Here is a 24,798-nt window from a genome sequence, read left to right on the forward strand (position 1 = left end):
GCAAAATAAAACAATATTGTGTTGAGTGCGATGGCACTTCAATATGCCAGCATAAAAAAACAAACATCCCTTTGCGTCAAATGCAATGGCGCTTCCATTATGTCAACAAAAGTCTCAATGTAAGATATGCAATGATGAAATTAAAGTTACTATTAATCAATGGATTATTAAATTGCCGATAAAATGATAAAATCAAAATCGATTCGATCCAAACCATTTCATCGACACTGACTTTTTGTGTGGATTAATAGAAGATCACGAGTATTGTTATTACGAAGATTGCAAAATAAAATTACAATTTTTAGAATGTAAATCAGACGCTACTACTATAGAACGATTACACAGTTCGATAGGTCATATTAAAAGCAACTGCGTATTGTGCTGCCTGTCTTGCAATGCTAAGAAGAAATCCAATAGACCTAAATCAGATGATGAACCAGAATAAACCGAGTTATTTTTTGCTTAACATTTGTTTTAAATTGCTTGAATCAGACTAATTCAGCATGGTTCCAACAATTTTTTATCTGTTTTAAATAAATGATACCATTGTTAGAATATATTCAAGTAGTTATTCAGCTACGTATTGCCCTAAATTTAACGTATTACACCTACGAGTACCTACACGCCAAGCAAACGTTAAACCAATTTAAAACACATATTTAAATAAATGGATGGTATCAAAAGTATACTCAGCGCAAAACCTGAATCCGCCTCCGACTCCCAGCCCAATGTTAAAGACCGACTATGCGCCGAAGTAGCCTCGGGCAAGTCTAAAAAATATTTCGAAAAGGAGTACACCGTAAAAGACTTACTTCAGCTGAACACGAAAAGCTGTTTAACTTGTATGAAGTTTGCTTAGGGAAAGACATTGTTAAGACGCTTGGTTATTCGATTTTGAGCCTATACGTGCATATCCTTGGAATAGCTACCCCAGTCGAATTCTTAGGATTTAACGTAGATTTGAAATCGGAAGAGGACCTAACCAAAGGCCTGAACAACGACCTTATGATCAGTTTACTTAACGAGCTGTGCTATAAACATGGCGCCTACCTATTGCCTTTGGTGGCCACATTGATTACAACGAAACACCTAGCTATTAATAAAAATCTGCCTATTATGAAAGAAGATGTCAACAGAAGAGAAACAATTACCAGCACCGAGCCCAGTGAAACAACAAGTTCTAAATGTTACGAAAAGTAAGAATCCCAAACGGGTAGCGCAAGGGAAACGTTTAGCGGAACATAACAAAAAATGGAAGAACAGCTCGCCCAGCTGAAAGTCGGTGAACCCGAACCAGAAAGTAAAATCTATCCATCTTTTGCACAAAACAGAAACTTGATTCTAGGCGGACTGGTGACCGGAGGAATAGCTCTAGCGTTGTTTTTAAAAAAGAAACCTCAACCGGCTCCGACTCCTGCTCAAACCGTAGCACCTGCGCAAGAAGTTTAGATATGAAGTAATTTAAAAACCGTATATAATAAACATAAGTAACGCAAAATCGATCGACGTAAACTGGATTGCCAACACGGTATATCACGGTGCTGTAGTCAGCGTCATTTCAGTGGGTTATGCCATGCTTGGTAAAGGCTACTGAAAATTAAACTTCCCGATCTAGACAAATTATCGGTAGAAGACGCTGCCAAAATGACCACTATCACCCGTGGTGCATTGGATATACAGGGTTGGCTCGTGGTGCAAGGTGTCATACTAGGTAGCTTCAGTTAAAAACGGTTTATTATAAAAGAAAATGGCAGAAGGTGGGTTTGACTATGAAGATATACCTCTTGACGAAATAACAGAGGAGCGAGAACAAGAAAACCAAGAATAAGTAGAATGGGGTAATTCAATTGATACACCGCAAGAAGAATCAACGTTTGTAGAAGGCCAAGGACTAGACTCGTCAGATTTAAGAATGGTGTTAGTCGAAGATAAAATCCATGATTTTTACGACGCGATTCAAAAAGAAACCGGATATGAAGCGCTAGTTAGGGATCAAGACATTCTTAATCTCGATAGGAAAGATCGTTTATATGTCAAGTTTGAAAGTAAAAAGGTTCTTTGACTCGAGAGCAAGACAATAGTAGGTTTATTAGTCTAAGCAACATTAAAAGTAAAACAAACACAGATTTTATAAGACGCGTTTTAGGGCTTAGAGTTTACATTGCTGGTAAAACCAAACAAGAAACACGAAAAATAGCTATTAAACGTTCACAAATTAGCCCTGAAAAAAATTGAGATGCAAGAAGCCCCCCCCCAAGCCAATCGAGTCAGTGATATCGTAGAAGAGTTTACTGATAACCGGGGAGCACAAACCGAAGGGTTAAACTACCGAGAGTTAGTCGCATTGGACCAATCGTTACAGGCGGTTAAAGGAGAGCTGATATTGAACCTTGGACGAAAAGATTCAACAAGTCAAAAACGAATTAGAAGAGGCAGCGTCAGCAGCAGAACGTGCACAAATTCAACAACGGCTGGATGATCTAGAAGTGGAAAGGCAAGGCAGGTTAGAAATTATCAATAGAAACACCGACCAAATTAGAACTCAAATCAATCGCATCAAAGAAACGATTAATGCAATAATGGACGGCGATTTGACATTACGCGAGAAAATTAGAACGTTGTTTAGAGAACAGGGCGTAACGATCGTTGCTATACGTACTATAGTCTCGAGTGTAGTAGCTGCTGTCAGGGCTGCTAGTACCCCAGCACCTATAGTCCAGAACCTGCGCCAAAACTCTGTCTAAAGGTGTCTTAACAGATTGGACAATTACAGAATTTAGCGAACGTATTGAAATAAATGGGCTTGAAAGCACTTGCAGCTTTAGCTGGCGTCATTGGGAGCGTATTGAGTTGGTTGTTTAATGTGGCAATCAAGGCAGTCGGTCGGTTGCTAGTAACGTTTAGACTTGATTTGTAGGTGTAGGCATTTTTATTATGACTTACGTGCAGAAGATGTAAGTGGGCAAAACAAGTTAACCTCCTCTCAAATTTGAGAGGGTTTTTTTAATGCCTTTTACTTTTTGGTTTACTCTAAAAGTTAATACCTTACACAACGTAACACCAAGTCCGGCTGCTGCAATAGCTCCTACAGTTAAAGATAATTTCTCTTCGTTGTGAACGTCTAATGGCTTCTTTTCTTGTGGCGCTGTGGGTGGTAATATATTTGGAGTAGGCTCTGCAGGTTCTGTAACTTCTTCATCAAAGTCGGTACGCTCGGGCACAACGCTAGAGTTTAAATTTGGAACATAACCTGCCTGCATGCCAGCTGTCGCAATTTGCAAATTATCATTGTATCTTTCAAATGTTCCTATTCTCAAATCCATACCGACGGTACCACATATAAACCCGGCGCAACCACAAAATTCAACGGCGTTTTTGCGTACTGTAAAGAATCTTGAAACTGGTCGATTGACTGTATGAGGTCGGGCCCCGAGTTAATTAAACATTCCACCATAGTTATGAACTGCTGTTGGGCATCTCGTCGGTGCCATGTGCCATTCCGCTTTTCTTTGTTTGGGCTTGGACGCCTAAACAACGAGTACACATAAGCTCTTTTGGATTCGTTCACCTTTATGATGCCTACGTCTATCAGGCAGGACTTTTTCGGAATGAAATCCCACCATGTTAACTTGACTTTATCAGACTGTTCGATCCAAGTTACCGTATAGGTACTCACGTGACCAGAGCCTTTTGGCGGTTTGGCCAAACCGAAGCCCATGTAAGTAGAGCCCGCATACTTACCATTGGTCACATGTAAATCGTGGGCGTCGTAGTTTTTATTTGGCACCGGTAGTGTAACTATTGTTGTAATAATAAGCTGTACCGAGCCCGTTTGATAGAGTATCTCGAATTTGTTTAAATGACTTCTTTTGGTCTACGTTAAACAGTCGGCAGGTGTCTATAAATTTCCGACGGTCGTAATTGTTGTGTAACGCGTTGAATATGTCGTCGCTCGGAATGGGCATAAGGCAGTCGTGAAAGATTTTTTTTCACCGTATAATACATATGAAACTTAAACAACGCCAATACGTATGGATTAGACGCAGACAGTAAATCGAAATCTACTCCACATGCTGGTGTAGCGCAATAGACCGCGAAATTAAATTGGTTATGATAAAACGAGATAGGATCTGTAACCAACGGTTAACTGCTTCGTCTATTGTCACTTTTGGTAATTTATAAGCCGCGGTTAAATTGGGAAATACGGCACTAAAACAATAGTCTTTATTGACCACTTTTGATAATTGACTAAAGTTGGCTCCCATCTGTTTTATATAAACCGGTTTTAAAAAGCAGGCGCGGTGGGTTTCCTTGGTTCATAAGCAGGCGGTTGTTCTTGAAATTGGACAGACTTGGTCAAAGTTATTCGCCAAGTTTTTTCATAAGGTCTTTTCTAAAAACTGCTGCCCTTTCATCATTGGCTAAAGTTTCCGCTTTTGCTTGCACTTGACAGTCAAATTCCTCGTTGCTTGTCGTTTTGTTTTCCTGTAATTTGGTCGTTGTATTAGACCTTATCTTTTCTTTCAGTTTAATAGTTAAATTTCCTCCGCTAAGACAAAATCAAAACTAATTCTTCTTGAGACACGTCACCGTCTTCGATAGCGTGAGAAACGTACTCGTCTATTGTAATGAGCTTGGCGTCGGCTATCATGCGGATTTTGTCGTACTCTTTGGCGTATTTCAGCAACGCATAAGCACTAAACGCTCCGATAGCGATACCCTCCATCACTAGTCCGATGGGTGCAGTAACGGCTCCTAACAGTGCGGGAATGCCTATGGCTGCCGACGCAGTGCCCTATGCTTCGGTTGCGTATTCCGCGTTATCGAGTGCTGTTAATAGCCGTTTGATCTGTTTATAATAAGCTTCTCTGGCATAATTCTCTCGTAAGATTTGCCCCACGGATGTCTGCGATCTTTTGAAGGCGGTAGACTTTGGTTTCTGCTTGTTCGGCTCCGTTTAACTCTAGCTTAGGGTATATGTTCGGCTGAATGTTTGTTGCCATCTCTTTTGATTACATACGCGTTTTAAAAGATATCTAGCTCAATTAAAATTGTGTCGTCTTTATTGTTGATGACTTCTCCTCGCTCGTTTCTTAACGAGAATTCAAAACTAGTTTTGCTTGGGTCAAACGCGCTACACAATACACATGAAGGCTGTCTGTTAAAAAAAATCAAAATGGTTGTTTATTTCTCGGCACTGTATTCAAAGCCTCCTTGAAAGGGTTTGTATTTATCTTCTCTTTGTAAATAACATTTGGAAACGAACCTACCTCTCGGTAAATTTAACAGTTTACCGACTTCTTTGCCTAACCGCAATTTGAGATTTGAATTTGTTATCATAATTGTCACTAAGTTTGAGTTCCAGTGAACTTTAAAACTCACACCCGGAATAGCTTTTAAAATAAAATCGAACCAATCCACGTTGCAAAACCCTGGAGGAATGATTATACCACCAAGTTCTCCTCCTTGCAAAAAATCACCAGGAGTCTTCTCTCTTGTGCAACCGATGCATCACTGGGGCATTAAAACAAGAAGTCGTAACGAAAAGAGTGTCTCTGTCGTCAGGTTGTGTGGCTCTAATGGTTCTCTTTCTTTCTTCATTGTCGACGCTTATGAACCCTTCCCGAATGAATCTCAAAGCGATGCAGCGGGCTTGTGTAATAGTATCGCTTTTTTCTTGTGATAAAATGATTAGATAAACTATAGTGTCATCTTTATCTTTATCAAATGCTTCGGCTTCTATCGTTTTTAATCTTGAACGATGGCCTACTAACGTTCTCATTTGATTGCTGAGGACATTTGTTTTTGGAAAAATAGTACCTTTAAATTCTTCTGAGTTCCCAGCTTATGCTCGAATATAATCTCTAATTAGATCATAAAGGAAAACTAAACTGTCTGCCTCTAATTCTGACAACGGCACTGTAAGTTCAAGTGCTTCTGCGAAACTTATAATAACATCTTGACTAGGAGGTTCTGTATTTGCTGCTCGCGGTTGGCGTTCTCTAACTCCTTTGGCTCCCCTTTCAGCAGACCTTCCTTCGAATTGAGTTCGTCATTCGAATTCGGTGGATTTTGTAATGTTAAAGTATCACGGGTGAAAGTTTTTTTCACTCCTTTAAATTATTGATGGTATTTTCTAATCCACTACGTCTGCTTGCTTTTGGTCAAATAAAAAGAATGCATTTCCATTTTATAATCAGCCGGTTTTAAATTTATTGACGGCATCGGAAAAGTGTTTCTCCAAGACTTGAAATAGGTCTTTTACTTTATCTGCAGGTTTTTTTTGGCACGTCTTGATAGCATACAGCAATTAAAGCGCAAAGTGGTTTGCCTCTCGAGATTTTACCTGCTAAAACTTGGTTTAATTTGTTTTCTATGAGACCCGCTTGTTTGGTAGTCAATTGAATTTCTAATTGTTTAAATATTTTCTTTGTTTCAGATTTGCTACTTCAAAATCTGTATAAGGCTGTAATCCTCTAAAACAATCGAGGCATTATGTGTCCGTTTTTTGTTCTTTTATTCGCATGTGAGTATGTGTCTTTTTCGATTTTCACATATGCTGATTTGGGTGGCTTTACGTTCAGTAAAGCATACAACTCTCTCGTAAACGATGGTAAATACATGTAATAGCCGTCCACTTTTAAACGTTTATTTATTTGAGGACGTAAAAAACCTCGCTACCACAAGGATAACGAGGCTTAAATTTTAACTACTTGGAGTCACTGTCAGATCCCAATAATAATTGCAATGCTGTTTTATTCGAAATGACATTGCGGTTATTGATCTTTAAAAACAACCTTTTCATTTCAATACCAGACGCCGGCTCCGCAAGGGCTCCATGTGTGCCGTAGTATACATCTTTGGGAAAAATCAAAGAAACCACGTCACAAAGTTTAGCGATGTTCTTATCGAGTTAATCTTGTGTTATTTGATTTCCATGTTGGTCTAACAGCGTAGTTGCGTTAGGTAACTTGACATACATGCTGATCTTGTCGGTGTACCCAGGTTTAACCACATATTCTACCCTTTTTAGGTCTTCTATATCGTGACTGGCTCTGTAAGCGTTGATCGTATTGGGTGGAATGTTAACTGTTTGCGTGCTGATGTATTTGTAAGCCGCAAAGTTGATATGATCGACGGAGTATATCCATCGTAGGCTGTTGAAGTTCATAGCAGATTTGTTGCCCAATGATATTTTCGGGAGTTTTTTCCTTGACGCCTTATTTCTAAGCATGATTCACGCCGTAGCAGAGTGTTTTTGGAAGTATGATCAACAGTTGATGGGCGAATAATGTTGCGTATGTTTGTCCCTCTTTTTAACTACGGGGTTTTCTATCACAAGTCTGTCGAGTTCAAAGGGTCCTTATACGACGTTTGGGTCTGCGTTTCGGGCATTGAGACGTTCGTTGAGATGTAAGTTTGGTTTGACATGGCTCTGGTTTTATAATATAGGCTATTATATTTTTCATTTTTTCTGGGGTTAATCTGCCACGTCAATTAAACATGTAGAATGGTCTTCGAGTAAAGGTTGAGTTGGAGGAAACACATCTTTGTCATATTCAATTATTAAGCCGAGTTTTTCTATTCTGGGTAGGAATCGTTGTTGTCTGGTGTTCTAAATCTCATCCTTTTGTAGCAACCACAACCAGTACTGTCGTCATATACAAATATTAAAAATGATTCGCCGTCTAGGTCTTCGCAGTTAATGCAATATTTACAATAGGTATAGTTATTACATTCGATGCAATTATTGGAACCAGTACAACAATAACAATTGTCGCAATCGGCGCAATCGGTGCAATCAATGCATTCTATGCAGTCTATACAATTAGTGCAATTGATACAAAAATCACAGTTTTTGCAACATTCACAAGGTTTGCATTCGTCACAAAATTTACAACAGTTACATTTTTTGCAATCATTACATCGATAGATATAATTAGAATATAAACAATGTTTGGAATCGCAAGCGTCTACCACGTTAACAGATTTACTTGTACTTGGCGCCAGCTCGGACCCGCATGGGACTAGCTAGCTGCCCGCTGGTATACGTATGTAAAGGGTGCACCCTGGTAATTAGGCCCTAAATATGTCCGCCGAGCTCATTAATAAAAGTTATACACTCAAAATATTCTATATTAGAGAGTCCTGAGAGCCATGAAATTGAGGAATTGGAGAAATATGGTACTGAACCACTGGCCCGGACTCTGGGCTTCAAATTCTGAGTAATTTGGATGCAGTTGGGTCCGAAAATGGCACTACTTGGCCATTTTACAGAGGGATGGTTTTTCAACTGAAATGGCTACTTTTCTGGGCAGGGACATTTTCTTCATTTTAGGGGTGGTCTGCTTCTGGTGAAAATTTCTCAAAAATTCATTGGTCAACCCCCGAAAATTGAAAGGAAAATGAAAGAGGACATGTGGAACATCATTTTTCTGTGCAGCCTGAACACCTGTGAGATTTGTGAGTATTTTTGAAATATTTGTGAAGTATGGGGATTTATCACTGCTGTCTATGGGAATTTATTTGTAGTGGTGCACCCCGAACGGCCCGCCGTTTTCCCGCCTCGCGCCTGCGCAGTCCCCGCCTAGACGCCTCGTGTCTAGAGCTTTTGGATCGACAGTGTTGTAACGTAAGAGAAATACACCCAAAGTTTCTTGGCCGGAACGGCGATTTGTGGCTACCCAGTTGCAGACAAATATAATACACACTTGGGTGCGTGCGTCCGTGTAAGCGTCAGAACCCTATCAGTAGGACACGCTACAATAGTAACCAAAGGCCCTTACGCATGCGCGGAAGTGCAGTGGACGTGAAGCCCCGTTGAAACAGTGTAAATAAGCACTGGCGGCCCAAATCAGCCAATAACATGCAAAACGACATCCCTTATATTTCTGAAACACAAATTAAATTATATCTTGTTCCTAATCTTTTACTTTCTTTTCAATTTTAGTAGTTCAACCAATTACATTTTCAATTATTCCCACAACTTGAAAACATAATCACCCCCCCCCCCAAAAATGATTTGTCCGAAGTCTGCTTGCAGCCGTTTTTCAAGTGACAACCCTCAATTGTCGGGGGCACTTTGGACCATTTTTCAACCGAAGTTTATAACCATTCTGGTCTCATATGAAAGTTTTTGTTTAAAAAATCAGCTGTTCACGTATATTATGCACTGCACCCCGAAGAATTTGCGGATGAGGGTTCGCCACTAGAAATAAATTCCCATAGACAGCAGTGATGAATCTCCAAACTTCACAAATATTTTTAAAATACTCACAACTCTCACAGGTGTACAGGCTGCACAGAAAAATGATGTTCCACATGTCCTCTTTCATTTTCCTTTCAATTTTCGGTGGGTTAACCAATGACTTTTTGAGAAAATTTCAACAGAAGCAGACCACCCCTCAAGTGCAGAAAATGTCTGCGTCCAGAAAAGTAGCCATTTTGAAAAACCATCCCTCTGCAAAATGGCTCAAATAGTGCCACTTTCAAACCCGATTGCATCCAAATTACTCAGAACTGGAAGCCCCAAGTCCGGTCCAGAGGTTCAGTCTCAAATTTCTTCAATTCCCTAGTTCCATGGCTCTCAGGACCCTCTAATATAGAAATTTTGAGCTATATAACTTGTATTAATGAGCTCGGCGGACGTATTTCTGGCCTAAATACGAGGGTGCACCCATAACGCCGCGTCAGAAATGGGCTTCCGAAGCTACTAAACGGCTAGGTCTGTTGTCTGCGCGTCTCCACGCATTTCCAATGGAGCGAAGACGTAGCTCTATACAACATAACTGATCGGCTGAACTTGAAGGCCATTTCGCTCATGCGCAAATGCGTGCCACTGGCCATGAACGTACGTCGTGAACAAATTGCGACACTGCATTTTATGAAATTCGGGATTAGAAGGCACTTGTGAACGACATTTAAGCTGTCTTCCCTAGGTAAAAATGTGCGAAAAAAAACGTTGAAAAAAATTTGCATCGTAGGCAGGAGGACTTATTAGTACCCTGGACATGCTGGGCGTTATTTGCTATGCATAGGCGACGTCAAACATGGAATAATATTAATACTATTGTTAGTAAAAAACAAAAATAGGGCCTAGGCCTAGTTTAGTATGTCTACCTCCATGGTTTAGTAAATTAACTGTTTACTTTCAGTTTAACTTTTATCTGAGACATTGTTAGGTAGAACATAGCTGCGGCATGTAAAGGTCGGATCGATCTACACGTACTCAAGCTTAAACCACTGCAAACGTCGGTTCATACTTGGTCATGTCGTGCATGTTGGTGAATGTGACGTAGACAGACAGTCAAGCATGTGCATGATATGCATTTTTTCCACATGTATGCTTAAATTTAGTATGCCTAAATAACGAAATTATTTATTTCCAACTAGACCTATGCCATGTTGGCCGGTTTAGATAATTAATTAGGCCACCGATGCGAAGTTAGTTCCTGGTTGGATGTTTGACATTCAGTGCTAAACAACTGAACAAGTAAGTGTTTGATAGTCAACATTGAATAAATATTAAGTAACACCCCCAGTATGATGTATTTCGTACATCCTGAAACACCTGTGCTACCATTGCATGCATCAGAACTCGGAGAGCTCGAGAGTGCCCTTAACCATGTTAACTGGGGCGGTTTAAGTCCCCTAGAAGAGAGAATGTTTGGATGTTTTCCATTTAGGTAAAAAGCATGCCTAAATCAGTTACTGACGAGGTTACTGATACGTATGTATGCAGATGACACCACTTTCACAGTAAACATGGTAAATGGAATGGGAACACGTACCTTGGACAACTCGTACCATCAACTCAACATAACTGCACCAACTCATACCTTTGCCGAGTCGCACCTTTGCTCATACCTTATTATTATTGTAATTAAGTTGAACAATAATCTGATTTCTTAGTCATGTGTTTGGCTCCTAATTTGCCGTTTTTTAATGTGAGACGCTTCGACGTCATGCATGTACGCACGAGGTCAGGCAACTGGCACTGGTCAACGTGGCCAGTCGTCGTTGCATGCAATTCAAAATCTTCACCGTGCACACTGTGATGATGGAGCTATGTCACGTTTTCGTTTACTTCAAAGTTTGTAAAGTTATGGCCCAATAAAAAAAAAAAGTTTTGATAAGGAAGGCAACTACCCCGCCCAAAAATTTAAAAGTGAGACCAGAAACTTTTTCAAAAGAAAGCAAGACCTAACAAGTTTTAAGTACTCCCTCCCCCAAGTTATTAAACACAACCCCCCCCCCAAAATTTAGAGTTTAGTAAAGTCCTTGCCCCCCCAAAAAAGAATGCTAATAAGGAAGTCAAGTGGTAAACGGTTGGGTTGTTCAACACCCATCACGTAAACCGACAATGCAAGTGCCCAAGGCAGAAAACCATGCTGGCGCTCAAGATCTCTTTGGGAGATTTATGGAGATGTTTTCTTGATATGTTTGTCAAATTTGATCTTAAAGTTAAACATCTTGGAAAGGAAGAGTGAAAAGTTACGACCCAATTGCAAACATGAAGGTATGGTCTTTACTCGAGGTACGAGTTGTCCATGGTACGAGTTGACTCAAAAGCAATGGAACTAATGTTGGTGAAGTTGAAGAATAAGTGACCAATGGTGTTTCTGGTTATGAATTGGATAAATGCCAACTGTCATGTGCTTAATTTAAACAAACCTAATGTTATGATTATTGGGTCCCGAACAAAACTAAACAGGATTGAGAACTTCAATGTAATCATTAATGGTATTATTTTAAAGCATGCTAAGGTTGCCCAATGTTTTGGAATTTTAATTGATGAGCTGCACTAGACACCCCAGGTGGACAAAAATACTAAAACTGTACAATTGAAATTAAGCATTCTTCGAAGGGTCAGACCATATGTTCCTTTAGAAAGTTTGACCCTGCTTTATAACTTGTTTATTCAACCTCATATGGTCAGAAAGATATTGCATGTATACTAAGCTTGAGAAACTTCAGAAACGTGCAGCAAGAATTACATTGAACAGGAATTATGATACTCCGTCTGTTGACCTTTACGCAAGCTAAAATGACAGGGCTTATGGAAGACCAATGTGTTGGTGAATAAATTACCTGATAAATATGAGTAATAACAACAATAATAAAAATATCTCCTGATCAAAGAGACCTTTTCTGAGGGGGCTTTGATAAAAAAAACTGTTTTAAATTACGTGTACATGTATTTCATTTTGTTTATAAACTTTGTACCATGTCACTCGATTTACTGTATGTAAAGGATCAATATTCAGAAAAATTGTTTCTGATGCAGTCTTTTCCCAATCTTTATGTCTGATTGCGGACTCCTCGTTGTTTTATCCCCAGAAGTAAACAGAAGAATTTCCTTCTGCTGAATCCAGTTAAAAGGATTCCCAGGGCAATTGTGGGATTCCTAAACCCACTTAAATTATCCCTGTTTCTCTCTTTCGGGAGATCGATTAAAGGAACACCACCAAGTTTCAAACCAGTCTCAGAGTTCTGCTGTGCACCACTTCTGCATGTGCCTGTACGCCCCTGTCGAGAGAAATAAGTCATTACTGCAGATTACCTTGCTCAAGAATACACCACCAATAAACCACAGTATACTGTATTTAAAATGTCATGACTCTGCTTGAAACATGCATCCAATACCTTGATTTTTGGAGGGGTCTCAATTTCTTTGCAGTTTCAGCCATTGAAGACAAGAATCGCATAAACCATGGCAACCTCATCATCCTTGGAGCCGAGTGTGCCACTGCCTCTAAGCCCTGACATCCTGAACGACCTCCAGGAATCCTCCAAAGACTGGGCCCTGACCCACGGACTGGTGGTCATGTACATGTCTCCCGATCAGATCTGTTGTCCAGATCGCATCACCTATGTGCCGCACACTCTCCTGCCCTCGCCCATCCCACGTCAGCTGTTTGAGCGTATGGTCAGTCTACAGCCGCACATCAACCTACTGATGCACAGAGTGGCCGAAGACCGGGAGTTTATGACTTCAGCTCTCAAAAGGTTGGAACTGTGAGATCAGTGAAATATCGCAGAGAAAATAACGAGGATGTGTTAATTTTAAATTCCCTTCAACTCCTTTCAATTATTTTCAAAAGATATTGGAAGATTAAGATGAACATCTTTCTTGTCGAAGTATTATGAAATATTGTGAAGAAGGTTCATCTCATGTCTGTAAATTTGTACCATCAATAATGTTTCATCACAACATCGTACCTGGGACAAACTAATGGTCTTGTTCCAGGTGGGTGATTATTCACAATATTGCACCAGTTTGAGCAGTGGGACAAACATTGTGCTATCTGTACATGTATTCTTAAAATTCCACCAAAACTGCTGTGGACGGATGTGTTGGGCTGTAGCTATGGGTCAGTGATAGCTGGTTATGGAGGAAAATGAAGCTTGGTTGAAAACACTGAAATATACTTGTAGTATTGTCTAACTTCCCTGCTTGTTTACTTAAAACGTGTGCATACAAGCATGTACATGTAGTCAGTTGGCCTACTATGCACTGTTTATTTTTGCAGCAGATCAACTAGCTCAGCCATGCGGTTCAAATGCAGCTGGCTCTAAAATGTTTTTTGCAGGTACAACCGTGCATGTATAAAATATTTGCTGGATGAGAAGCCATGATAAAGACTGGGCCTAATCAATCCACATGGCCGATACCATTCGCATCATTCTGTTTCCACACATTTCTGAATGTGCTGAAGTTGTGATGACTTGATTCAGTGACTTGCCTCGAGTCTGACTTGAATCACAACAGGCAATTGACTCAACTTGAGTCACTGAGAGTAAATGACTCGAGCCCCCAACTTTGTTGACTTGTCACGCTGGTAGAGTATGCAAATAACTTACATGTGTACATAAATTAACAGCATAAAACTGAAAATTTATAACTTGAGGAAGGAAAATTCCTTCAGCCTTCATTATTGCAAAAGACAATTGGATAATGACTCATTGTTGGTGAAACTGATGTAAGTTTTCTCCATGTTGATAAACTTTTTTGTGTAACTTTGTTTTTACCAGCACTATAAAAGTGGATGATTTCACTGCAAAATTGTTTGAAATATACGAAGAAATGCACCAAGCAGGCTTCACAAAGGTATGGTTAATCAAAAACATTTTCTCAGAGTAACTAAAACTGATTGAAAAGTCTACCTGCGCAATGTGGTAACATTTATGTGTTAGGTAGACCAACGAGTTCAAAGAACTTCTGGTCCACCCTTTTTAAACTTTTACAAATTTCTAAGTGAGCCTGATTTTGTAAAAAGTGCATGTACATACACGCAGGGTATGTTTTCATATTCTCAGCAAAGTTTCCAATGGAACACTGTCACTTTATTGTTGGCCATTTTCATTAATGCCTTGCTACTTTCAACAGAATGGTGGTCAATTTGTTTTGTTTGTTGCTGTATTTTTTTCCTACTATTCCAGCCTGTGAAGTTAACCCTGCTTCGCTCCGACTACATGATCGACACCTCAGGCCCACAGCAAGTCATGAAGCAAGTGGAGATTAACACAATGGCCAGTAGTTTTGGGGGCCTAGCAGCCAACTTGACCCATCTTCACAAGTCAGTAATGCAGTCAATCAGTCTCAGTCAAAACAGCCAAAACTCTGACCTCTTGGGTATTTTTCCCTAAAACTAATTCCAAATCATCAATCATTTATTGAACCTGAAGAGGATTTCTTGCCCTCACCATTTACTTTCCATCCTGGTGAAAAGTATTGAACCTTGAACAGTGTGGATCCCATACTGTGCCAAGATTTTTTTTTTGGAAAGAAACTTTGAGCACCTTTGTAAACAAGCACTGCATGCATGATCAGTGAACAATGAACTCCAACTAAAATAAGTCCACTTCTGCTGTGACGCAAGAGCAAACATTAGCTGATGAAAGAAAATCAAATCCCAGGCTATTGCTGGCTGTTAATAGCAGGTTAGTTGCTAAACTGTGTAAGAGTGACCTTTTCCGTATGCTAACCTGTTTGGAATGGGGTCGTACTGGAAATGGAATTGTTTAACACAGTTCTGTTTGAGTGATGTAATGTAAATTCTGTGAGCAAACTGTACTAGAGTGGTAGTCTTAAGTCTGGATATGTCCAAGACTAAACTTCATGTGAGGAACCAGTCTTTCAGGAAATGAAATTGATAGACTGAAGGAACCCACATTTTATTTTGTATCTATTCACTCTTCCATTTCCACCAATGCAGTGCATACAGTGTAGTTAGCCGCTGCAGCAGAGCACGGCAATCAGTATATCTGAGCCAGACGAACAATGGTTTCATTTTCAGTCTTTGACAAGCTTAGCAGTTGTAATCTGTGGTTGTTTTTTGTTCGTTGTTTTTATTTTAGTGTTTTTTGGTAGGTTGTTTATTTCTTTTTTCCTCTTTCTTTTTTTCAAAACTTAGTGATTTTTCAAAAGCTCTTTTGTTGCTGACGCTCACATCCCTTAGAGAAACCTGTAGAGAGAAGGCATTGGAAAACTCAGTTTCACTGGTGGGAGGCAAACTTTAAATATATATGTTGGGGGGACCAACAGAAAGTTTTAGGAATGGAGACAAAAGTCCAGGGATTTAAACCAGGGTCTCACAGGAGGAAGACAAGAAAATGACCACTACACCAACCTGACTGTCCACTGATCCATTTTCTCCAACAGATACAACTTGGGCCTGCATTCGGGTGCTCAAAGCAATTTTGAAGACAATTTGCCAAAGAATGAATCACTTGAAGCACTGGCTGAGGGAATGGTAAAGGCGTGGCAGTTGTATGGAAGAACAGAGTAAGTTATGAGAGCAGTTTGTTTGTCTATTTATTCAAGTCGTGAAAGTCATGCAAAAATGTACAACAAAGTCGCAGACCTCGGAGTATAAACAGGTACCTGGGAGGGTAAAGGTCAAATTACACAGATCTTAAACAGGTGTAGAAACTGATCACATGGCTCAGTGAGTAGGGATAATGGCATCAGGACCAATAAATGTTGTTGTTTATTTATCATTAAATGAATTGGATTTCCCAGAAATTGATTCCTTCTTCACAAGAAACTTCGGAAATTTTTTCCCCACAATTTAGCACTCGTTTTTCGTCTTTGTTTATGGGATAGGGCTGTGGTCTGTTATGTGGTTTGCTGTCCAGAGCAGAACATTTTTGATCAAAGGCTGTTGGAGTTTATGATGAAGAAAAAGGTGCCTTGTATCCGGGTGATTCGTCGAGGCTTGTCAGAGATGGGAAAGAAAGGCCACCTCTCTGAAGACCGACGGCTGTTTGTGTGAGTGCATCTTTTTTGTCTGTCTTGTGTAGGGATCGCTTTCTTGTGTATGCTGTGCAGTGTCTTTGTTTCTGTGCTTCATGGCAGGTTCAAACTTCAGGTGAAAGTGAACGCAAATGTGACATCACAGAAGAGTGTGCAGCAAAGTTCGCTGGAGTTGAAATGTGTTGAACTTCAGTTGGCTTGAGTTAGTAACACAGACATTTGATCTGATGTCACAGGTTTGCATTTGCGTTCGTTTTTGTGCTGGTTTTTATTGCGAGTGTCCCTCAAGTACTGCCCCTGTTCACGCGTGGTGACTGCTGTTTTGCTTGCAGAGATGGGCTAGAGGTGGCTGTGGTGTATTACCGAGTCGGTTATGTCCCCTCCCACTTCTGCTGTGGTGAAAAGGTCAGTTGGAGTTGAGCTCCTTAACCCTGCCAGCTCCTTCTAAATCCACCGGGGCATTTCGGAGGATTTGGCAGGATTGTCAAGCAGAGAAGGATGATGGACCTCAGCCCATGGAGCTGTATTAAATTACCAGAGCGCTAACTTCTCATTCGCTGCGCAGAGAAAATTTGACGCCTTCCTGGGAGCAGACATTATGAATCCATATGCGTGCTTGTGAAACATTTGAAATAAGGCAGAATGACTATCGAACTATGTGCTCTAAATGCAACGGGCATTGGGTACTGATAAAATCTTTATATTTCTATTCGCCCCCCTGGATGGGATGCCAGTCCATCGCAGGTTGCCTCCCCAGCTAATGCTGGCACCCATTTATTCTCCTGGGTGGAGAGAGGCAAGCAGGGGTGAAAAGGCTTGCCAAGGGTCACAACATACTGCCAGCAGCTGGATTCGAACCTCCAACCCTATGATTGGAAGCCACAAACCCTAACCACTTGGCCACATGCCCCCCTCGCTGTAGAGTGAGGGTTGACCTTAACAGGATATTTTTGGACAATCTTGGAAGGGATAGCTCCTAAGTTCTTGACTGTCCCTTGTCCAATCTTCATGAAATGTGGCCTGTGTGTAAAGACATTCATTGTGAGTACATTAGTGAACCACTCGTTGCCAGGGTTCCAAGTACTAGAGACTTCGGCCGTATATTCATGGCCAGGGTGACCTAACTCGTAACAAAAGACCAAACTGCTGGGACTTGCCAATCAAGGTTCATATGCTGTCAGCACTCTGTGCTGACATTGGCGGAGGTAATCCGTCATTGTTTTGAAACAGCACCATGGCTTGCTGCTGTGCGCGCTTGCGGATTATCAGCAGAGCTCTCCAGCGCTCCAGCGATGGGTGACACAATACTGCTGTACGCTCGTGGAATCTGGCCACATTACAGCACCACCATCCAGCAACGCACTGGGCCAATTTCCGGAACAAAGAGGAAATTATACAACACTGTGCAATGAGGGCTCTTTACTTGGTGGCGTGCGTGGCTGCAATACATCAGTGGAGGCTGCCTGTCAGATTAAAGTCCCCACAAGACAGTCATTCATTCGGGTGCACTCCACCCGGCATGGTGTGGTTAATGCCCTCATGTGTACCAGCCCACATGCATGGAGCACATGTCAAAGGGAAAAGATAGCATATTTTGCTAACCTGTCTGGAAAAAAGTAGGTCCGATTTTCATAATTTTTGTCCCTATGATCATAAGAAATTGCTGGGAAAACTTCTGAAAGCTTAATATTTAAATACTACAAGGATAATGAAGGAAATGTCCAGGACTGGGTGGTGCCCCCCCTGCAGATTTTTCAGGGTTAAAGGTGTTATCTTTAAAAAATTATCAGGAAGTTCTTGAACTCACTTCTGACCTGCGGATCAAAAAGTGTCTCATTCCAACAGTTCCATTTTTTTTTTTTTTTACATTACCTTGCTTCACGCAAGGCGTGGGATGCCAAACTCCTCGCTGAAAAGTCGCTGGCGGTGACCTGTCCTTCCATCGACTGGCATCTAGCTGGTACCAAGAAGATCCAACAGGAGTTGTCTAGGCCAGGAGTCTTGGAGAAGTTCCTGGATGATCCAGCTATCATTGCTGACATCAGGGCGACATTTGCCGGCCAGTACCACCTGGAACTGGTGAACATTTGTCTTGAGTTTCTCACAGTGCTGTGTTTTTTATGTCCAATTCCCTTGGGCAATGTTTGGCCAACAATAACTTTCTATTAATCATGGATATCTGTGGATGATATCCTGCCAGTGACAGAAAAAGTTGGAGGGCCTGATGTTGCAATCCTCGTACAGTTTTTATCAAAGGCCATCAAGAAAGATTTTGCAAGGGTTGAAATGTCAGACCCTCTAACTTTTTTGATCTGCTTACAGTCACTATAGCAGTTTTGCATTTTACATTTCTGCCAATGGTTTACAAGCACCAACTGAAACTACTAAGTATTTGTCTTAGGCTGATTAGCTTTGGTGAATCTTTTAATACATCTTCTGTCCCTCAAAACCTGACTTCATGATATTCTTACTGTTCAGATATAAGTGGTTTGCCAAAAAAAGTACTCCAACAATTACAAGCACTTGCTTGTTGCCAGATGTCTCAACAGAAAGGCAAGGATCTGATCATTTCCATTTCAGGTCCGAGGCCGTAAGCAGTAAAATAAGGAACGCATCTAAAGGCCACTGGCGCTTTCAGTTGTCTCTTCGTTCCATTTATCCCTTACCTCCCTGCCCTTCCTCTGTCAATACCACCAATTTTGTATGTCTCCTTAACTCTTTGTTGACAACAAGGATGAAGAGGGTGATTCAGCAGCTATCATGGGCATCCGGGACCCTGAGAGATATGTCTTGAAGCCACAGAGAGAAGGCGGGGGTAAGAGTCACAATTTCAGTTAGTTTTAAATTGATGTTGCTTCTTCGCCGACTATGCGTCTCAAGGTCTCTTTTGTTGGCATTCTGAGTTCTTGATTTGATGGTTTTTCTTTTACCCGCCTGTTTTGCAGCTTCAGTCACAAGGCATGTCAATATTTCCAATGTGGTATTTGTTATTCCCTATCCATCAAGTGAGTTTGCTGGGCCTTTTTTGTAGCTTGTTTGGTTTAATTACTGCTTAAAAATCCTTTGGTGTAGTTACTAATAGAATCAATTTTGATTGATTGTGTTTTTGTCATGACTTTGAGAAATAACCATAATCCAAGTATGATTCTGCTCATTTAGATCAAGTATGGCAGAAACCACCTTCATCCAATCAATGGTGTTTTTAATTAAGTTCGTTTGAACTTTCCTTGGTAGGTAACAATTTCTTTGGAGACGAGCTGATGCAAACACTGACAGAGTTGCAAGGGAAGGAAGAGCGAGCAGCATATATCTTGATGGAGCGGATCCATCCCCAGGTCATCTCCAATTATGAAGTCCGTGGAAATCAACCTGTACAACTTAAAGACATGGTCAGTGAACTGGGAATCTTCGGCATATTCGTGAGGTAAGATGATGTCTGTTTTCAAGTGTTTTGGTAGATGATTTAGATCAGATCATTGCCGGACTGGCTCAAAACTCACAAATGTTCACAAAATCTCTCCCCTTGCTATGTGGAGTTCAGTTGGCCAAGTGGTACTTCCCTTACCACTGTGACCTGGGTTCAAACCCTACCCAGGCCAACATGGGGATTGGTTTCCTGATTAGGCAATTGATGGGGTCTTATACCTGGTTTTATCAAGAATGATACCGTTCTGAGTTGTGTTTACCTCAGTTTGTACTGGCTTCATGATGATGATAAGAATCCATATTAAGAATTAAAAGCTATACAAACAGCGCAAGAGAAATTGTTAGATGGGAAGTATTTATTTGGTTCAAAACTGCCTTTTGTAGATTATATCCTGGATTTTTTTATGTTGCGTTTGTTCAACAGCAAAAGCAGCGATGTTGTTATGAACACATGCGCCGGTCACCTTCTCCGAACGAAAAATGTCAAGATAAACGAGGGTGGATTGGCGATGGGAGCATCGTGCATGGACAGTCCCTACCTTGTGTGATGCACACCGGGTGACAGCGAGATGGAGGGGAGAATCAGAGAATCGGTGTCTGGTTTGCTTAAGTATCATGTAAAGTTCCCTCCTCTGCTCTATGCAACATTCACCGAAGACTTTATTACCTCAAGGCGTGTTTGTTTTACCTGGATCTGGATCAGTGGTTCCAGCTCCGGTTGGCACCATCCATTGATTAGGTTCTTGTGTCAGTGAACCAGTGACGGATCACTGATCGAGACTTGGATCTGTGTGAAACGAACATGTCCTCACTTTTGCTATTGTGTTGTGCAGACTACACTTTTGATGGTTGGTTTGTGAAATGAAAGTGCTCTGTTCCTGCGCAGACTGAACCATGTCTTGAGATGACTAAATTAGTTACAATTCTGTTACAAAAGGTAAAACACAGTGTTCTAGGAGTTGCTTTTTGGTTTTGTTTTTTTAGTGATGTTAAGTTAGAGTGAGACCATTTGGAGCCAGCCGAAAAATAGTCAACCAATTTAGATTTTAAAATTGTAATTGGTTTGTATAGTAATGGCACTAAACCCATGGTGAAATGATTTCATCTTGCATGCTACCACTTTGAAGAAAATGATGGAAGAAAGTCATACTTTTCCAATGTGTTCTGATTTATAATCGGGCAAATCTGTGTGGTAGGGCAATATTTGACAAATCCTAGTACATGTATATTACTGATATACTGAACATATTACTGATGTAAACGCTGGAGTCAGGCCATAAAAATGTATGTAGGATCTATTGGTAAGTGGCAGTAGAAGTAATTGTTTCTGTAATTGTTTATTAATCAACTACCTCTGATTTTGTTTTGATATCTTGACTATAGAATATAGTTCTTTTTACTAAAGAACAGGAATTCAGAACGTTACACTTGCAAATATTTGAATGTTTGACTCAACCATTTCCTGTAAGACGACAGAATGCACACACACAAAAAATTCTGTTTTGCTTGCTGAGTGAACTGGACAGGACTGGTTTAGGCTTTAAGATAGCTGTGGTTGTATCAAGTCCCATAGACCTCGCTCAGCCCATATCAGGATAAGCAGGTCTGCTTGTAAGTCAGCGTCTGCCGAGGGGTTTGCTGGGAGGATTTATGTGTACGAGTGTCCAGATTTGTTGGATTGAGAAATAAGTGCACTTCGTCAAGAACATTATCTGCAGAGCTGAAACTTCATCGGTAAGATTTGAGATCTTTTGTTGCTTCACACCCCCAGAAGGCACTTGTAACAGAGGATGCATTCTACCTTTAAATCAATTTTCAGTAATTTTGAAGGATGACTGACTGAGGGAATTGTAGATATTCTTGATAAGCATTACAGTTATTAGCTTTTTAAATGATTTGATCTGTGTATCATACTTGGTTATCGGGATGTTTACCAGTTTGTTTGGCTTTTGAAAGCTTTTATTAGTCCATGTAAGCCAGGTTTTAAAAAAGACATTTTCCTGTCAGGCTTTTTCTTTAACAAGTAGCGGAGGCGGCCACTTTTTGGAAAGATGGGAGGTGGAACTTTGAACTCTTTTGCCGATACTTTTGTGTATCATGTGAAGGAATTTTAACCTGTTGAGCCCGTTTTAAGTTTGCATTAATAGCTAAAACATTGAAAAAGGGAGGAGGGGTGGGGGAAAAAGAAGTTGGGCGGGGACAGGAAAGTCCTTTTTAATCTGCTCAGTATGACATCATTCACGTAATGAACTAGTGTAACACAGGCAAAGAGAATCCATTAACTACAGTGAGTTAGTCAGGGCCAGCATTGACAAATGTAGGTATTTTTGTCCACTTTTTCCAATGAGGATTCTTCTCCTGACTTTTTCTCGGCCTGCCCAAAATGAGTTAAAAAATCTGAGGGATGTACCCCTTAAAACTGTTGATCTGCTCTTTAGACTATTTTCAAAGTGCTTGTTATGCTCATGTATAAAAAGATGAAAGATGATATTTTTCTATATTTGGAAACAAAAGAAGGGAGGTGTTGGTTTTAGATAGAAATGAGGTGATCAGGTGATGTCAGTTTCCAGTTTGATGACATCACAGAATGTTGATGTATGCCATCAGACTGTCTAGTTGGTCGCATCACACTGAAGCGAGATATCTGTAGTACATGTACTGTATGTTAAATGATCAAGTCAATTGAAGAGGAAAGGGGTCATCTCCAAATTTGGCCCTTCGGTGACTTCCTCGATGATGGCGTTACTATTTTGGAACTTCCCAAAATACTTTGTATCAAGTGGTTTTCATTTGCTTTCTTCAAAGTAAAGAAAAACATATTGCAAATATAACTTTAACTGTCTTTGATGTGCCAGAAGGGGGGGCCTTTCATTTTATTACATTAGCAATTCTTGTGTTAAATTGTCGCCCAACTCAAAATCTCTCATATCCCAAAATACACCATATCTGTAAAAGTTTGTGAGGTACTGCTGGTAGAAGATATATTGCTCTTAATTTGATACCAGATGATATCATATCATATGTGTATGCATGTGTGGGAATCGAGGTCAAAGTTCATATCAATTGTCACGTTTATACGGTATACTTCCTCAAAGAAAAGACGTGGAGAACTATCCAGGATAAGGGAGGAGAAAGACAGACCACAACAAACCCTATTAACCGAAAACATCATGACATCATGCTTTGTTTACATGTGCACTTTCCTGTGGGGCTTGATGAATCACATCGCACCTGGATGCCATAAGAAATGCATAGGTATGCAAAGCATAACGTCATTAATGACGTCTCAGGTACATAGGTGACCTGGCACTGCCCGATTACCTAAAAAGAGAACAAATTGCTGATTGTTGTATTAATAAAGGATTTATTATTTTGGAGTAAAATATTCTTCATTTGAGTATCAGTTTACAATCAAGAAAAAAGAACAAAAAGATAGAGGAGTGCTTAGAAACAAAGTTCAATCCCGGCCGTTAAACTTTTGAGAAATGCAGTTCATCCAGATATATCTTGAAAGAACTATATGGGTATACCAAAAGAAACCAAAACTTGGAAACTAAAATAAACACTCAAATTCAAATCATGTTGGATAATTCAGGACAATACATCTATGATTAAATTATGACCCTTCTCACTCTACCCATTTCATATCTCTGGCTAAATAACTAGAACAACTTTTTGATTTGGATTTGTAAGTAGAATGCATTACATTGGACTTGGAGAAATGCATGTACTTCCTACTCATTCTGCTGAATAACTTGTGTAAAAAACTCAAGTTATTCCTTAAACATACAAACATAGAATACAGGCTTGCAATTGAACATTTTTATACTGCTCAAAAGTGCCGACGGTACTAATTAATTACTGTATGATTTCAGCACCACATCAACTTTTGCCCTTCAAGAACATGCTGCCAATGGGAGAAAACCCTGAGTGATCTAAGATGGCAGTAATCATTGGTCATCATGTAACATGGGAACCAGCTAAATTAAGAGACTATCATTTAGGAATTTCTGGAAAAAAAATCATGCTAGAACCAGTCTAGAGGAGAATGCCCTCAGGCCTAAAAATGCTATGAACTGGTCAGTTTGAATACGAATATCTTGAAAGGTTTTCCATGACATTTGTATACCTAAATTTTATTCACCAGACCAGTTACACCATTGTTGTACCACACGAATTTGGACAAGTGGTACAAGACTGCTGTCTAGTTCAGGGATGTCTAAATCCTTTGTGCTACTTCTACACATTGTGTATTGTTACTTGGTGTCTCCTGTGCACCTGTGTGAAAGCTTGACCTGAGCCATTTCAGATAACTCTTTTGTCTGGGGAAATCAAAGTGCAAATTCCTTTGTTCATTAATTGGGCTGGATAGCACTCCAGATATTATTCTAAATCTCGAGGTTGATGCACGGTTGAAAACTGGCAACAATTCACACTTGAATATTGGCAATCCCTTGCCAACCCTGAGATTTTTCAACCAGGGTTGACAATTTTTTGTGCTCATTTCCAGGTCGAACTCATCCTGATAAGCTCAATTCGCACAAAAAGAGTGTGAAACAACGCGGGGTTGAAATCTCAAATTTTCAACCCAGGGCGGTCATGGGTTCACCCAGGGCTGAGTTCAACCCAGGTTGAGAGTTTGTAGTGTGAAAAGGCATTTTTGTGATAAAGGGTATTGGTCATGTGCGAAAGGCCTGTTGGGAACATGTGTTGGAACTCCATTCTAGCCCAGAACATGATGGACAAATTTGTCATTCCTATCAGGAACTTGACAAAGCTTTAAAAGAGAGGGAATGCAAGGAAAAGAAAAACTGTCCGCTTGAGGTTAAAAGAAACCATAGCACTCTATTTTTGGGAGGAAAGGTTTTGTCAAGCTAATTATGCATACCATGTTAATATAATGTGCTTCATTTATTTTGAAAGTTTTAAAGTTTCATTGCATCATTTTCAGTTTAAAGAACAGAAAATGTATTCCTTATTTTAGGTTTATAAATGAACCCATTTCCTTTATTAATCTTGGGTAAACTTTCTATTCTGTACATAAAAAAGGGAGAATAAATTTATTAGGGACACTGGTGGTACAAACTCTTGAAATAAATTCACTAGATACAGAA

General features: G+C 40.2%; 1 protein-coding gene across 3 annotated transcripts; it reads left to right on the plus strand.

Annotated features, from left to right (window-relative positions):
* The first annotated feature begins 9,783 nt into the window (after positions 1-9,783).
* LOC110975626 (glutathione synthetase-like) lies at positions 9,784-24,798 on the plus strand. 3 transcript variants are annotated; one of them, XM_022228240.2, is made up of 12 exons: positions 9,796-9,938; positions 10,393-10,492; positions 12,680-13,008; positions 14,035-14,110; positions 14,443-14,579; positions 15,665-15,787; positions 16,109-16,273; positions 16,591-16,663; positions 18,146-18,337; positions 18,992-19,073; positions 19,493-19,682; positions 20,109-24,798. In XM_022228240.2, exons 3-12 carry the CDS (start codon positions 12,713-12,715, stop codon positions 20,230-20,232), a joined length of 1,458 nt encoding a protein of 485 aa, XP_022083932.2. In that variant the 5' UTR covers positions 9,796-9,938; positions 10,393-10,492; positions 12,680-12,712; the 3' UTR covers positions 20,233-24,798. The 3 variants fall into 3 exon arrangements, with proteins under 3 accessions (XP_022083933.2, XP_022083932.2, XP_022083931.2); XM_022228241.2 differs by lacking the exon at positions 10,393-10,492 and having other exon boundaries at positions 9,784-9,938; XM_022228239.2 differs by lacking the exon at positions 9,796-9,938 and having other exon boundaries at positions 9,961-10,492.

This window comes from Acanthaster planci, linkage group LG06 (genome assembly GCF_054643075.1).
Source record: "Acanthaster planci isolate LZ-2023a linkage group LG06, COTS_SCS, whole genome shotgun sequence".
In the NCBI taxonomy this organism is placed as follows: domain Eukaryota; kingdom Metazoa; phylum Echinodermata; class Asteroidea; order Valvatida; family Acanthasteridae; genus Acanthaster; species Acanthaster planci.

What these genes read in the sequence shown, in the direction of transcription:
- LOC110975626 (XM_022228241.2), top strand. Translation starts at nt 12,713, where the DNA reads ATGGCAACCTCATCATCCTTGGAGCCGAGTGTGCCACTGCCTCTAAGC. An exon ending in ACCAAGCAGGCTTCACAAAG is followed by an intron (nt 14,111 to 14,442) that starts GTATGGTTAATC and finishes CTACTATTCCAG; the next exon opens with CCTGTGAAGTTAACCCTGCT. An exon ending in ATCTTCGGCATATTCGTGAG is followed by an intron (nt 19,683 to 20,108) that starts GTAAGATGATGT and finishes TTTGTTCAACAG; the next exon opens with CAAAAGCAGCGATGTTGTTA.